The 16,690-nt window shown below is 37.0% G+C and overlaps 1 protein-coding gene across 2 annotated transcripts in view; it reads right to left on the bottom strand.

Annotated features, from left to right (window-relative positions):
* Positions 1–2,762: 2,762 nt before the first annotated feature.
* Positions 2,763–16,690, bottom strand: part of KDM7A (lysine demethylase 7A) — a 69,476-nt gene continuing 55,548 nt past the window's right edge. For both annotated transcript variants that reach the window (XM_007427205.3, XM_025166039.2), the window contains exons 18-20: positions 9,901–9,983; positions 8,553–8,811; positions 2,763–6,468 (exon numbers count right to left, since the gene is read on the bottom strand). In XM_007427205.3, coding sequence (XP_007427267.1) covers positions 6,374–6,468; positions 8,553–8,811; positions 9,901–9,983 — 437 coding nt within the window. In that variant the 3' untranslated portion in view covers positions 2,763–6,373. The remainder of the gene's footprint in view (positions 6,469–8,552; positions 8,812–9,900; positions 9,984–16,690) is intronic.

Here is a 16,690-nt window from a genome sequence, read left to right on the forward strand (position 1 = left end):
AAACTGATAGAATGCCACTTCATATTGCAGATGGATAATGACCCAAAACATACAGCAACAACTACCCAAGAGTTTCTCAAGGCAAAGAAGTGGGATGTTCTTCAATGGCCAAGTCAATCAACTGATCTCAGCCCAATACAGCATGCTTTTCACTTACTGAAGACTGAAGGCAGAAAGACCCACAAACAAGCAACAGCTGAAGGCAGCTGCAGTAAAGGCCTGGTAAAACATCTTGAGGGAGGAAGCTCAGCATTTGGTCATGTCCATGGGTTCCAGACTTCAGGCAGTCATTGACTGCAAAGGATTTTCATCCAGGTATAAAGGCGATCCTTATGTTTGTCATGATGTTGGTTTGTTTCATTACTTATGAGCCACCAACAATAGGGGTAAGTGTATGCCACTGGCTATACTTCCTGAATGGTCAGTGCCCCACTTTTGTCAAACCTCTTGAATTACAGGTGAAAGTCCTGACTGTTCCCATCTGGATGTGTTTCCTTTCAGCTTCAATGTGGTAGTGTACAGAGGCCAAATGCCAAAACAGTTATCCTTGTTCCAATATTTCTGGTCCTGACTGTAGGAAATGTGGGTCTTGCTCATCCTAAACATTTTCAAGTTTGCACAAAAGTCTAGTAATAGTTCTTTTAAAATGAAAATTCAGTTCACAAATAATCTGTAAATATAGAGGTTGAAAATGTTGCAAGGTTCAAATTTCCATATCCAAAATATCCAAACCTCAAAACCATTCCCAACTTCATCAGAACAGCTTGCTCTGACTCTGCCAGAAAAACTGATTTCAAATAGGCTGTTCTGCCTTCCATTTTCAAAGCCAGAACATTTTGGTAAAATTGGAACACTTCTGATAAGATTGATGTTTCTGAAATCTGGCTATCTAATTCTTGAAATGATTTGCACACTGCTGCTACAGAGACATATCCCATTAGGGTTAATCCTAAATCAGTAGTCTAAACATATGGCGCTAAAGATTTAAGTGTTGCAATGACTTGTTTTAATGTTTGTTCTGTTCCTTTAAAAGTATACTTGTAAATAATTTTTGTAACAGAACTAATTGGGTTCTTTTTAATTCCTTGACAAGAATAAATCAGGAATAACTATCTGTGCATTCTACTGAAAATAATTATTTCTAAGCCTTAAAGACAGAATTTTTTTTTAAAAAAAAGCAAAGTAAACAAGGTGCTTATATTAAACATGTGTATTTTAAGAAATGTGGTTGGGAGTATGCTATCATGGCCTAACAAAAAAGAGAAACTGCACCACTTTTGACACACTAGGGCATATAGCTATACTAATAGTTTATGCATGGGGACCCACCAAAAATCTAAATTTCTACCTCTTTGCTAGCAAAGTGTTTGCAGGCCCACATAGCCATCTGCCATGGTATAGTCTATGAATGATGACTGCATTCAATTTAACAAGGTGAGAAAAGAAAAACAGTTCTAGAAATTTTATAGATATAACTGTCCCATCTTCTTACTAACATTTGTGGCAAATCAGTTTTCAGATATTATGACTTTCAAATCCTCCCTCTTATATGTTCAAGCAAGATGTTGACAGTTTATGTGCTAATAAATCTGGAACTGCTTCTCCACCATTTTTGAAATAATTAAAACTACTACTATTATTTTGGGGATACAGTCTGATTTCAAGGTTTGCTCAAAATGAGAAACAGCAAAATCACCAAAACAAAAGTTGCAGAAATAAAAGAGATGGAATTAAGTAATAATTCTTAAGAAAATCTGTACCATATTTTATATTTATCTGAGTAAGCAAACAAAAAGAAATTAAACACTTGAATGCAAAGATCAAAAACATAAGTAATACAGATTTTAATTTCCATATTTTAAAGTACAGAAAGTGGAACCTATGGTCAAATACAAATTTAAACAAGCCACTTGTCCTTCCAAACAGTAAATCAGTAAGCTACCTATAGAAACATACAAATTTTAAAGTAAAATCAAAACAAAATAAATACTGTACATACACTTTCCCTGCCTGCAGGCAAAAATGGAATAGGAAACTCGAATAAATTGGGGGGGGGGGGAAAGCTCTTAAAGCTGCAGCCTCCCATTTTCCAACCAAAAAACTCCACACAGGAGTATGTTTGTATAAAAAGGAGCAAAGAACACACAAATCTCTATTCAGAAAGACAGCTATTTCACAACATTGAAAAAACTGAGAATTTATATTGACAGTAGAAAAAGGTATTGGGAAAGAGACACATCAGCAAAACACTACTACAAAACTAGCAAATATAGCCACGACTTATCCCCTTTTTGCAAGTGTAATGAATATCTTAAAAATGCCAAAGCACTGGCAAAGTTAAACTTTTCCCAGCAGAAGTGATAATTCATATTAATATAATCTCTTAAAGTGAATTATTTCATTCCCTTCTTACAGCAAGAAACTATTATGGCTTAAAATTTATATTCAAAGTTTTCTTCCAGGCAAAAATGCAGCTTTATCAGCAGCTGCATTTTGTAATCAGTGCTAATCTCATTACCATCCTGTTCTGCACAGTACACAGAACATCGCTCTTTTGGGAAAAAAAATGGAGTTGCAGCTCTTAATCCAGTTTAAACTACAAAGTGTAAGGCCCTTAAATTCAATTTACATTTCTTTCACAAAACAAAATTGCCCTGGGTTCACTTAGGCCTAAATCCATGAACAGATTTTAATGGTCTGGAAGTATGGATGCAAGTTATTATAAAAAGGTGAAAGGAGAGGGGTGGTGGTGGTGGTTCTGCTTGTTTTTTTTGTTTTTTTTTTTTTGTGGCACAGAATTGTGGTCAAAGAGGCACTACGCAAGGGATTGTGTAGAAATTAATGCTTCTCAATTTCCTTCAAGTTATTAGCTACAAAGTTGGCAAAACCAGGGAGACAGGCTGGAGTTGCTTTTCATCCTAAGATTCCTAAGTTTAATGACTGAACATTCTGGTAAACTAAAGTAGTCTAAAATATATTAAAATCTTCAGTGAAATAATGTAGCTTTAATTTGATTATCACATGTGCTCTTACACTAAAGAACATTAATGTAAGTATTTTAGCTTTGACTGCATTATTCAACTCTATCAAAATGATTTGAAAATCATCATATGTCAATGTTAATGATTGCATAGGTAAATCTACCACAGAGGTCATTTGAGGCTACAATACCGCCTGAATTCAGTAAGCAAAGACTGTAGAACAATGAGAAATGTGGCTTTAAAATGCTGCTGCTAAAATTACTGCACCAACATTCAATTTTACTTCTGTCTTCAACATAATCCAAAACACTTTATTTTACATTCTCTTTCACCTTGTTAGTTTAGGGAGGAAGAGGTCTAAGGTAATTCTAATGTACAGCTGAAATACTTGCTCTACTTATGTAAAGAGATCCTTCTCTGAAAACTCTATTGAGGACACAGCAATCTTATACCAAAATTGGTTTAAATATCCTTTTTGCCCTCAAGAGAATAAAACAATTATAGGGCTACATAATCGAATTCAGACATCTGCTACACATGTAAAATCTGATGCAACTGTGTTTTACATAAATGAAACAACTAGCATACAAACAAGACTGTCCACTGCAATTTCTTCATTAAATTACCAAAATAATTGTTGTACTTGCTTCTTCAAAACCATTAATTTTGATAGCTACAGTTAATTTTGTCTTCCTCAAAACATTTACAGTCTAAGAAAAAGCCTTACTGAAGTGGTAACAGAGAGAATACTTGCTTCAATTTGTATCTGAAACATGGAAAGCCAGATTTTTGTATTCAGCATTTTTATTTTAGTAGTCCAAGAAGATATATCTGTATGCTCATAACAATGGAGAACAATGTGATGGGGATAGGCAGAGGGGAAGAGAACGAGAAAAATGGAATAGCTATTAAATATAGTCTAACCAAAACCTACTCCTCTCCATCACCATCCTAGTAAAGGCATACGTATGCATTTTAATAATTATGAGTCTCAGAGAAATCAGACCAGTTGTGACAATTGTCACTTATTCTGATCTAGTAAAGAAGATATAATTTTTAATGTATTTATCATTCAGTTAATTGTACCCTCAAAGTTTTTTGCATCACAGATGTTGCTAGAGTATCACAAAGAAGAAATAAATTGCTTTAAAATATGGCTTATGAAAATTAGAGCTAAATCAAAACCAGGTGCCTTCTAACAGTTTTTCTGCCTAAAATAAAAGACAGAATACATTTTAAAATGTATTGAAAACACACAGTACAAACACGTATTTCTATTTTAATGCACCGTAGCTCAGTTAGAAGATACATGACTCTTGAAAGTCTCATTTTCTTCAATTATGATAGAAAAAATGAGTTAAACCTGACAAGTAAATCACTTCCTCTTCCAAAAGCCAGTGTTGAGTTTTCTCCCTATAATTTTCTGTTTGCAATGCCAGCAGTAAAAGGTTGTTCCAGTCTTGTTTTCCCTACATTTGACATTTGTATGCTAAGAAAAATTAAAAAGAAAGGAGGGTCAAGAAAAACAGACTGCTATTTTCAAAACCTCAGACATATCACAGGTTGATATCTATTATATTTTTATTCATTTACTCCCCAGTGCCATTTAATATATTCTTAAATCTGCCCTATTTATTGCAACGGAGCTTATTTCCTAATGAAAGATGAAATCCATTATCACACAAATGCAGGGCACTCATGCAGCTGGATGTCCTTTTCCAGTCCTTCTGCAATTCCCCCATCTGCTTTAGAAGGTACCCTCAGCCCTCCAAAATGATTTTGAAGGTACTTGCTGCATGAGGAATGGAGAATCAGCCTATTTTTCATTAATGAAAAAACAATTTCATCAGATTTGATTCTAGGAACACTAGTTTAAATTTTTGGCTATCACTCCCTCACAGTTATACAATCTATTCAGTTAAATGGGATAGTGGCAACTTCATTGAGGACCGCAGCCTTGTTTAGCTAAGTCCTAGTACCTGCAGTGACTAGTTTGATATGCAACAAAAAACATTATAATTAGTTTAATTCAGACACATTACACATAAATGCAGAAAATACTGAATATATAAAACCGTTGAGCACAAAAGGTCCTATTTTGGGACATCTAGATATGTTATTTTAGATATGACTTGAAGACTGGGAAGTTTATTTAAGAAAGTCAAGCAACTTTGGCCATGCTTCAACTCTTGATCAATAGGAAAACAAAGCTACTAAAGCAGTACCCCTAATATTCCTGCTCTGGTTCTGAATAGCCCTCTTAGTAAAGCGGTAGTCCAGGTGCTTCCCCATTTTTCCCCAAAAGAGCTTAAATATTCAATTTTATATTACAAAAATATGATTTTTCATCTAGGTTATATACATGCATTTTAGAATCAGCATTTACTACCAGGTCTTTGCAAAGCATGACATAAAATACGTCATACTGAAATTCAAAAGCTATCAAACACATTTACATATATACAAAAATGACTTAAGACCTTTAATCAGCTGGCATGTGTAGACAAACAATACTCTGACACCATAACAGTCTTTCTCCACAAAATGTATTTAAATGTCTATACTTTAATCAATACCTGTAGTGCTACCTGGGTCTACTGCTATCCATGCTTTGCATGGATTATTCTCCACACCATGGAAATAAAATAAGGGGAAGGGTTGCAGCAAATGTTGCTCATATTATGCTAATTTATAATCCAGAATAAATGGTGAAACATGAAGAGGAAAGAGCAGTAATGAGGGAAGACATTTCAGTGAACTAAACTGAGATTTTGTACTTTAGGAGTCAGTGAAAAAGCCATCCATGATGTTATATAGAAAGAACAGAATCCAACATGTGATTTCATGTCCTTAACTTAATAAATCACATAATATATCATGTCCATGTTTTAAACCTATAATCTGTATATCAAATGTTTGAATCCAGAACAATCAGTGTGGCTCTTCACTTGCAGACAGACATTAAAGACAAATAAAACCTTCACATTTTTGACATTTTAAAATTAAAATAATTCCCCAAAAAGATTTCCAAATAAATAGCTTAAAAATGAATTCAATAGTTGACAATATCTGACAAATAAATTATTGATTACAACTTTCATCACACTCTTCTGTTCATGAATTAGCTCAGACACTACCAAAGCATCAAAATGAGCCCTGAAAAAAAGACCATTTTCCAATCCATAGTCTCTTCAAATATTTCCATTTCCCAAATAGTTATTGCTCAGCAGATGTGGCACAGTGAAAATGCAGCATTGGGTTTTTGTTCATCAGGCAGTGTTCAAATAAGGTACATGCATTCTGCTTCAAGCAGAGGAATAAAACAGAAGCTCCAGGCACTGTTACCCTCAATACTGGTCTATGTATAAAGAAGAGCAGAAGCAGCTACTACATCAAACTAAGTATCGTACATGGCCATTTCGGTTCAGTTTTAGAATTTTCCCAAGCCGTTGTTTGGCAGTTGCCATTCCTTTCTTTGGACGCTTGCCTGAAAGAGGAAAGAAACACATATATTTATGAACATTATACTACAGTTCTTACATATAATTTCAAAACTCATGAAATCAATCTTGTGGAATCACAGAGTTTGAAGGTACCTTAGAGGTTACCTAGTCAGCCCCTTGCTCAGTGCAATATACACTACAGCATCTCTAATAGGTGACCATCCAGCCTACTCGAAGAACTCTAGCAAAAAAGAACTCACCACTTTATGTGGCAGTCTGTTCCACTGGCTGACAGCTGATATTGTCAGGAGGTTTCTCCTTGTAATGTTAACCCACTGGTTCTGGTCCTGCCCTCTTCTGAGTGAAAACCCTTCATATATCTGAAGACTGCTATCATATCTCCCATCAGTCATCTTTTTGTACGGTGAACATATCCAGGACATTTAATTGTTCCTCATAGGGCATTTTCAGATCCCTCACCACCTCTGAACTTGCTCCAATCTGTCACTGTCCTTTCTGTACTCTGATGCCCAGAACTGGACACATACTCCAATGGGATCTGGCCAAACCAGAGTAGAATGAGGCAATTACTTCCCAGCGATCTTGATTCTATGCTCTGTTAATGCACCCCGAGAGAGCATTTGCCTTTTTAGTAGCTGCTTTACACAGGTGGTTCATGTTTAACTTGCAACAAGGACACTCAGATCCCTTTCACATCCTACACTTGTGCCTTATATTTTTCTTTCCAGATACAGAACTTTAAATTTCCCTGGTTCAATTCATCCTATTTATTTCATCCCACTGCTCAAGCCTGTGTGGATCTTTTTGTCTAGATTTTTCTCTCTTTCATCTAAGGTATTAGTCCCCTTCCTAGCTTTGTGTCACCTGAATGCTATATAAGTATTCCCTCAACTCCCTCATCCAAGTAATTGATGAAAATGCACACGACAGCATAAAAACACCACAGGATCCATGAAACAGTCTTGTGGCACATGCTGAAATTAAAGCAGAATAAATGAACAAAGATCGCACAGACTGTCCATCATCTAGTTGCATTCACTCCTGACATCATATACCAAATACTCTTGTACTAGTGCTGGCCAGTTGTTTATTTAATGGATTTATATGCTATCAGCCAAGCTGGCCCATGGAAATTTGCAGTCACTGAATTACAAGCAGTAAAATAAACAACATAAAATCTAAAACTAAAATCTATCCTTCTGTTTTCATTGGTTATTGTTGTGAGCCATCTAGGATTATGGTGTATAAGATAGGTGGCCATCTAAGTTTTATAAATAAATAAATAAATAAAACATTAAAAACATAATGAATAACATAACAATCAATCAATATACTCATATGCAGTATTATAAAGCATGATGATAACAAAAAAGTCTACACAGCAAAAATAAAACAGCCAATATAGTTTTTTAAACTTTTTAAAAAATTTGTTGAAGGAGTAACATGAAGGAAGCAAGGGAGGGAGGGAGGGAGGATAGACTATGGTTGTCAGGGAAGTTCTGTTCTCTCTGGCAGCCATGGCAGAAATGGTCATGTAAGGTGGGGAGGTAGCAGTCCTGCAGCAGGCCAACTTGAGTCCTTCAGGTTACCGATCTCTCCCAGGCTGCTCCTTATGAACCAGAACGTTTGCATAGAAGGTAGTATTGTTTTCTGATGGAAAATAAACACCGCTTTCCAGCTTCAGAAAGGAGGCTGTGTTGTGAGGACAGTTAATAAACTACCTCAGGACTGGGACAAAGAGGATGCATGGATGAAGCCTAAGGCTAAGAATGCATTTCTAATTTTATTTAAGAAATTCTCACTGAGGCAAGATCTGAACTGACGATTTCCCAACTTGGCCATTATGCCAGTGCTTACATCTTAAAAGAATTTTGTAATATGATAGCTTTGAGGTTTAAAAATGATGAAAACTTTGTGTGAAATAGTTCCCTGGGTGAAAAATACTGCAGTTCACAATTTCAAATGACATTTGAATGGACAGAACTGGTTACAGGGATGAACACTGAACCCATTTTCTGAATATTCACATTTTAAGATAAGGATGTAGTACAAATGGCAAGAACAAGTAATTGGTTGGCAAAAGAAAGAACACAGATGATTACACCACCTTTTGTTGCTTGGTTGCTGATGGGGGGTGGATTCGATGCTGGCCGCTTGGTTGGATGAAGAGGTACAGAGGATACTTCACCATATGGTCGGTCGGAGCTGAGACTGCACTCCCCATCAATTAAGCTGCAGTCCCGCATACACTTGCCATGCTGGAAGTTTATTCCATTATTTTGCACATGACTCCTGTTTTCTTGAATTCTGTAACAGGTTTCAGATGCAACTTCCTTCTTAAGATGTTTCTGAGTTTTACCTGACTCCTGTAGATGGAAAAGAATTTAAATCTATAATGCTTTTAATAAAATGTTGAATGCATGTTCATAGACTTCAAGACAACAGGACCAACATTTATTGTAAAACACTTAACTTAATTTCTTGTAACTTGATTTATCTATAGCTCAGTGTTATATGCTGAAAAGGTTATACAAACTAAATAAAATAACATATTTATGATAATAAAGTGATGTGAGGGAGTTATCTGCTATATGCTACATAGAAACTAAGCAAATGTATCCAATAACATGTGTACTGACAGCTTCCTGAGAAAGTGACATCACAGAGATTTTTCAAATAAATATCTAATATACCAAAGGGAGCCATAGAATTCAACTGTTCATATTATAATTTCTAATAGTAAAACAGTTATCATTTTAATAGTTTAAACAGTTAGAAATTACAGTGTAACCCATTCTCAAAGATACATATAAAATTAGGAATACTAAACTATTACATCTTTCAACAGATATTAAAATAAAACTAGAACATTTAGTTTTTATGTGTTTGACAGATATTGAATATTATTACAGTAGATTGTCAGAAGTTTGCAAGTTATAATCAGAACAAATTGTTTATGACTGAACTGCTTATCTGTTATTTCATTACATTCTAATAATACACCAGTTCTCTAAAAATGGTTAAATCTACTTCATACAAGATTTGTATCTACAATCTAGTATATAACAACACAATACTGAGCCACATGCCCTATTATAATCCTGTTTGTTAATCTCTTCTGCAACCAGAGTGTTCTTTAGCTTATAAACACTGCAGAAACACCTCACTCTTCCAGTTAATGGACCAAGATTCACAATTTGTACATTCATATTAAACAGAAATGGACAATCTTGTGGTTTTCAATTACCCTCAGTCCTAGCTTGATCAATCTCAGTGGATTATGGGAGTTTTAAACCAAAACATCTGTAGATCAGAACCTTGGTTGGTGTAGAGGCCCACATATTTTAGCAGGGAATAACTAAAGAGTTATAATTAGTGGATATGCAAAATGGGACATGCACTTATTTAAAAAAGCCAAATCTTTGAACATTCAACTTACATATACTGTATCTCACCTGAGGATTAATTTTAGGAACTGCATGCAATGGTGTAAGAAATACTGAAGCTCCCATTTCTTTTTCATCTTTTATGTGCTTGCCTGTATGGAAATTTAAAATGTTCAGAAGCATTTCAAAAATACTGGTTTTAAAAAAGAAAATAATTATTTCCTGTTTTCCCTACAATGAATAACAATTGTTATTATGATCCTTAGTTTGTTTACTCTATTTAATTTCCTATTCACAGTTCATACACTTTTGTATTCAGTGGTGCTTAAAAGTTTATGAACCCTTTTGAATTTTCAATAATTCTGCATAAATAACACCTAAAACATGATCTGTTCTCTGTATAAGTTCTAAAATTAGATAAAGAGAACCCAATTAAACAAATGAGTAAAAAATATTGAAAATTCAAAAGGGTTCACAAACTTTTAAGCACCACTGTAGAGAGTACAACTAATTCAACAAAAAATCAGTTAATCCTGAAAGGGATTTTCTGTATCAGAGTATGCTGCAAATCGCACAATTATGTATGCCTTCATTTGATTTTGTTGATGGGACAAGTAAATATATATCCCCCTCACAAAGCTAGTACTTTGTGCACAGCTGGTACTTTGCTGCAATACTAGGAAATACCTTGCCCCATAATGCTCGAAAACAAAATCATGCCATCCACCCTATATGCAATGCATTAACTAGTGGTCTGGTTTTATGCCATTACAAAACAATATTTTTTTCTAGAAGTAGAAGTGAACTATAGGTTTGTTTCTTAATGCAAGCTCCAGCCTATACAGAAACAGAATAAATTGGTTTGGGGATATTTATGTTTCTGTGTAAAAAGCTATATTGCTTGATATCAATTAGTCTACAAAGTCTAGGTCTAAGTTAGCTCTTATCTGCAGCAGAGAATACAGTAGTAGTTAAAGAGAAAATCACTAAAAAGTTATATTTATGGAATGTTACCAGGATCAATGCAGCTGCACATGCCTTTCAGAGTATTTGCAAATTACATTTTCCCCAATGCGTAAATATGAATTTACACCTCTTTTTGCATCAGTTTAGATTACAGTGGGGCAAAAAAGTATTTAGTCAGCCACCAATTGTGCAGGTTCTCCCACTTAAAAAGATGAGAGAGGCCTGTAATTTTCATCATAGGTATACCTCAACTATGAGAGACAAAATGGGGGGAAAAATCCAGAAAATCACATTGTCTGATTTTTAAAGAATTTATTTGCAAATCATGGTGGAAAATAAGTATTTGGTCAATATCAAAAGTTCATCTCAATACTTTGTTATATATCCTTTGTTGGCAATGACAGAGGTCAAACGTTTTCTGTAAGTCTTCACAAGGTTTTCACACACTGTTGCTGGTATTTTGGCCCATTCCTCCATGCAGATCTCCTCTAGAGCAGTGATGTTTTGGGGCTGTCTCTGGGCAACACGGACTTTCAACTCCCTCCAAAGGTTTTCCATGGGGTTGAGATCTGGAGACTGGCTAGGCCACTCCAGGACCTTGAAATGCTTCTTACGAAGCCACTCCTTCGTTGCCCGGGCGGTGTGTTTGGGATCATTGTCATGCTGAAAGACCCAGCCACGTTTCATCTTCAATGCCCTTGCTGATGGAAGGAGGTGTTCGCTCAAAATCTCACGATACATGGCCCCATTCATTCTTTCCTTTACACAGATCAGTCATCCTGGTCCCTTTGCAGAAAAACAGCCCCAAACATGATGTTTCCACCCCCATGCTTCACAGTAGGTATGGTGTTCTTTGGATGCAACTCAGCATTCTCTCTCCTCCAAACATGAGGAGTTGAGTTTAGACCAAAACATTCTACTTTGGTTTCATCTGACCATATGACATTCTCCAAATCCTCTTCTGGATCATCCAAATGCTCTCTAGCAAACTTCAGACAGGCCCGGACATGTACTGGCTTAAGCAGGGGGACACATCTGGCACTGCAGGATTTGAGTCCCTGGCGGCATAGTGTGTTACTGATGGCAGCCTTTGTTACTTTGGTCCCAGCTCTCTGCAGGTCATTCACTAGGTCTCCCCGTGTGGTTCTGGGATTTTTGCTCACCATTCTTGTGATCATTTTGACCCCACGGGATGAGATCTTGCATGGAGCCCCAGATCAAGGGAGATTATCAGTAGTCTTGTATGTCTTCCATTTTCTAATTATTGCTCCCACAGTTGATTTCTTCACACCAAGCTGCTTGCCTATTGCAGATTCAGTCTTCCCAGCCTGGTGCAGGTCTACAATTTTGTTTCTGGTGTCCTTCAACAGCTCTTTGGTCTTGGCCATAGTGGAGTTTGGAGTGTGACTGTTTGAGGTTGTGGACAGGTGTCTTTTATACTGATAACAAGGTCAAACAGGTGCCATTACTACAGGTAACGAGTGGAGGACAGAGGAGCCTCTTAAAGAAGTAGTTACAGGTCTGTGAGAGCCAGACATCTTGCTTGTTTGTAGGTGACCAAATACTTATTTTCCACCATGATTTGCAAATAAATTCTTTAAAAATCAGACAAGGTGATTTTCTGGATTTTTTCCCCTCATTTTGTCTCTCATAGTTGAGGTATACCTATGATGAAAATTACAGGCCTCTCTCATCTTTTTAAGTGGGAGAACTTGCACAATTGGTGGCTGACTAAATACTTTTTTGCCCCACTGTAATTGTTCGATTTTCTACCTGGATTTCTTTGTAACTTTAGATAGAGAACAATGAAAATTATCAAGGACATTACTGTTGGGAAAACATCTTACTTGCCTCATGTTTCACTTTTGCAAAAAAAAAAAAAAAAAAGAAAGGAAAAGGCAAATACATTGCAATCTTGAAAAAGTGATGAAATAAGGTAACATGGCCTCTTTAACTCAAGCATGTATTTTTCTGGGACCACATAGCTACTGTACTAGCCCAGGAAAAGTCGTTCTTTACGGAGCCACTGATAGATACAGTGAATATGCCCCTCCTAGATCCAAAATACCAGCTCTTGTTCCTTTTCTGCCTGCCACTAGGGTTAAAATCTCATGTCCAGAAAGTTTTTGCCCAGCATGGACATAATCAATTGGTGCAATATCCTTGTTGTAATGGCATGCATAAATAAATTCACAGAGGTAACTATCAACTACTGATCAATAACATAACCCTAACCTTGCCCATTTGGCAGGAAAAAAAACATGAGACAGCCAAAATAAGTGAAGGTAATCAACTGGTGCCCAAAACAATTTTATAGGGCAAACAGGCAAAGCTGTGTGCTTTCATCCCCTTGACCCACAGCAGCTCATAGCATGGCCTATCTCATTATCATTCCCTGTCCCTGATCTTAACACCTTCCCTTCATTCTCCTTCTGACGCTGCCAAAGTCCCAGTGCAGCCAGCCCCACTGGCACATTTGTCCCGATCTTCCCACACCACCCCCACCTCCCCTCAGCCATAGTCACAACCATTGACACTGCTGATGTCCTAGTGAGGCATATACCACTGACCTCCCTGCCTCCCATAACGTTTCCTTCCCAACGTCCTTGGCTTTTTCCTATTTCTCCTTTAAACCACTTATAAATCAGTATAAATTTTAAGAACTTTTCCTTTATGGAGAGTGTCTGAAGATATATCTTGAAAAAGCTGCACTTGAATGCCTTTATATTTCAGCACTTTCAACCCAGTTAATACTGCCATAATTTGTTCTTTATGAAGGTGAGTTATTTCAATGATATTGTTTCTTGACTGCTTTTAACCTAGCCATCTTTGGTGAAGTGTGGTTGATGAACTTTCAATACACTTGACAAGTAACCTTCAGAATGGGTTACTAAAGGGAACAAATCACTATTTATCTACCATTCTAGGATTCTATGGATTCTAATATTTGAACTATGACTTTCCACATTTTCAAGCTTTGATTACAGATTACAGTATTAAATTTCTGTCCCAAGAGACATAAATGCATCCATCACAAAGGAGGCTGTTGGTTCTGTCAGTATTGTTGAAAAATTGCCTAACTTCCAAAAGCTTTAATGCTCATTTCCAATCTTCTTGAAGTTCTTTTTGAAAAGAGTCTTAAAATTGTTGTCTAGTGTTAAGCTTTCCTGCCTTTTGAGCTTTAGGAACTTGGACCTAACAGAAGATTAATTCCATCTCTTTCAGTCAGAAGACAGGCCTAAAACTACTGCATCTAGTACAGGAATAGTTCAGTTGCCTGACTTCAGCACCAGTTTGAAAAACTTTATTATACAGATAAGCATTCAAAACATGGGTCCTCCAATAATAAAACCAACCAAGGGTATCATAGTAATTGACCACAACCCTGCAAAAATAACTTTGCTGGGACCTGTTAGGGCATCTTCTGGTGACCAGAATAGCACCTAACAGTAAGTCTAACTGCTGTTCTTGGTCACTGAAAAGAGAGCTGACAGGATAAGAATATACTCAACCTAATTTCCTAGGAAGGCCAAAAAATCCCACAATGCTCTGTGTAACGCTGTGCCTCCAAAGGCAGCTTCTGCTGAAGCAAATTTATCCATTTTCTTGTGTTTAATGAAGATAGTTGTTCATATTAGGCTGCTGCTCTGCAAATACCTTCTACAGGAATTCCTGCTGTTAATGTTATGGAAGATGCTATTCTTTTAAAGGAACAAGCTGTAATGCCTGATGGCACCTGCTTTTCACTGAAAGAATATGCCAGGGTGATACATTCTCTGATCTATCTACTGTTGAGGGATCTAAGAACTTACTTCCCAATATTCTCCACTTTGTATGAGACAAAAAATCTTTCTGTCTTACATTATCTAAGAGTGTGTTTCAAATTAATGTGTAAGCATCTATGTACATCTAGTTTATTCCAGACCTGCTCCCTAGGAAAACAATTTGAACAAAACTTAGGCAAAATTGTATCATGACTTCTATGAAACCTAGAACTAGTGTTTAGAAGAAAACAAAGATCAGATTTTAAGACTATCCTAAGTGGAAAATACACCAGTCTCTCCTGATCAGTAGGTCAAGGCTCTCCAAGTAAAATGATATATGTGAACCATGTTTGGACGTTGGAAGCCAAAATGGTATTTGCTGTCAATGCAGAAAGACCAGCCTTTAGGATTTGGCCGTGTTTCAAGTTCCACGCACAGAGGTAAAGTTATCCTGGATCTAGATGTTAAATCAGACCCTGGCTCGAGAGGCCCAGACACATTGGAAGGTGCCATAGCTCCTCAAAGCTCATCTCAAGCCCTCTGGGCCAAAAGGGAATTATCACTATCACGTGCACACTGTGCTTTCTTACTCTGTGCATTCCCTATGCTAAAATTGGAATTGGCAGGAATGCATGCATGGACCTTTTTGTTCTCCATCATTGCAAAAAGGTCAGCTGGGGAACTCTCCAACTTTCTGTGGTTCTCTGCAAAACCTCTGGGTGCAAGGACCACTGTGCTTGCAAGGACCATTGGGCCAGTCTGCTGAAACATCCTGTGCCCTGTATATATTCAGCCAATAGGAAAGCTAGATGTCTTTTCACCCAGAGGAATAAACAATATATCTCCTTCTGCAGTCCCCTTTACCTTCTTCTCTCTTTATTATTCATATAAACTTTTATGGAGATACCGTATGTACAGATCATAACATGATGCCATTCAATCAGAGGAAAGCTTTTAATGCAAGGTGAATTGCCCTCATTTCCAATAGACTGATTGAAAGAATTTATTCCTCTCAGGACCAAGCCCTTGAGTTAAATTATTCTGAAAAAGGACTCCCCAGCCCAACATGTTTGTATCCATGGCGATACAGTCCTTGCAAAGTTCTCTCAGGGGCATTCACCATGACAAGTTGGTTGTCACCACCCCTACTGCAAGGAATTAAATGTGCTATTAATGCACTCTCTTCTTGCAATGGAAGAAGAAACCATTGTATTGTCCTTGCATACAATCATACCAAGGTACAGAGTCCTGAGCTACAATCATCATATTCTGCAACTTTGTCTGGGCCATACGTGATTGCTAGATATCAACACTTCCTGAATCACAATCTGGATCATTAGTCTGTGCTCTTGAGACAGAAAAGCCTTTTTCTGCTAAGTGTCTATTATGACTCCCAAGCATTACATTTGTCTTGAGAGACAGAGAACTTTTCTCCCGACTTACCATAAGTTCATAATCAGAAACACTGAAAAGTCTGATCAATGCTCCTGATTGCTTCTACCATGGAGAAAACTCTCACTAGTAAATACTCCAAGTAAGTATATATGTGTACTCCCTGGGTTCTCAAGTACCCAACCAGAGATACTATTATCTCTGTGAAGACTCTTAGAGCCAAGGCAAGGCTGAATGGAAGAGCTCTAAATTGAAACTCTTCCTTCCTGTAAATGAACCTGGAACACTTGGAGCACTCTGGTCTGAAGGATATATGATGGTATGTTTTGGACAGATCTATCAATGCTTAGGAAATCATTCAGAAGGATCACTTTTGCCATAGAGCCCACAGTCTCCATTCTGAATATTCAGTGCCTGATGAATTTTCCTCTTGGCCACAGCTGCCACCTGCTCTTTGAACAGGAGCTGTGACTCCAACAGGACTCCCAGATTGCACAGAAGACTCGAATGAGGAAGTGCAACCCCACTGAAGACTAGCAACAGAATATTCCCAGAACTGTAAGGCCCAACAAATAAAGCCATTTGGTCTTGTGAGGATTGAGCCCAAATCTGTTCTGCCCCATCCAGAGTCACCAGCTTCCAAATACTGGGCCAGGACTTTGAGAGCATCACTTTGTTGGCCCAGGGTCAAGACAATTTAATGATTAATGATATGTGACTCCAAATTGAGATAGATA

The sequence above is a fragment of the Python bivittatus genome, unplaced genomic scaffold, assembly GCF_059951505.1.
Source record: "Python bivittatus isolate LINGU-HERP-01145 unplaced genomic scaffold, Pbiv_v1 ctg000330_np1212, whole genome shotgun sequence".
Taxonomy (NCBI): Eukaryota; Metazoa; Chordata; class Lepidosauria; order Squamata; family Pythonidae; genus Python; species Python bivittatus.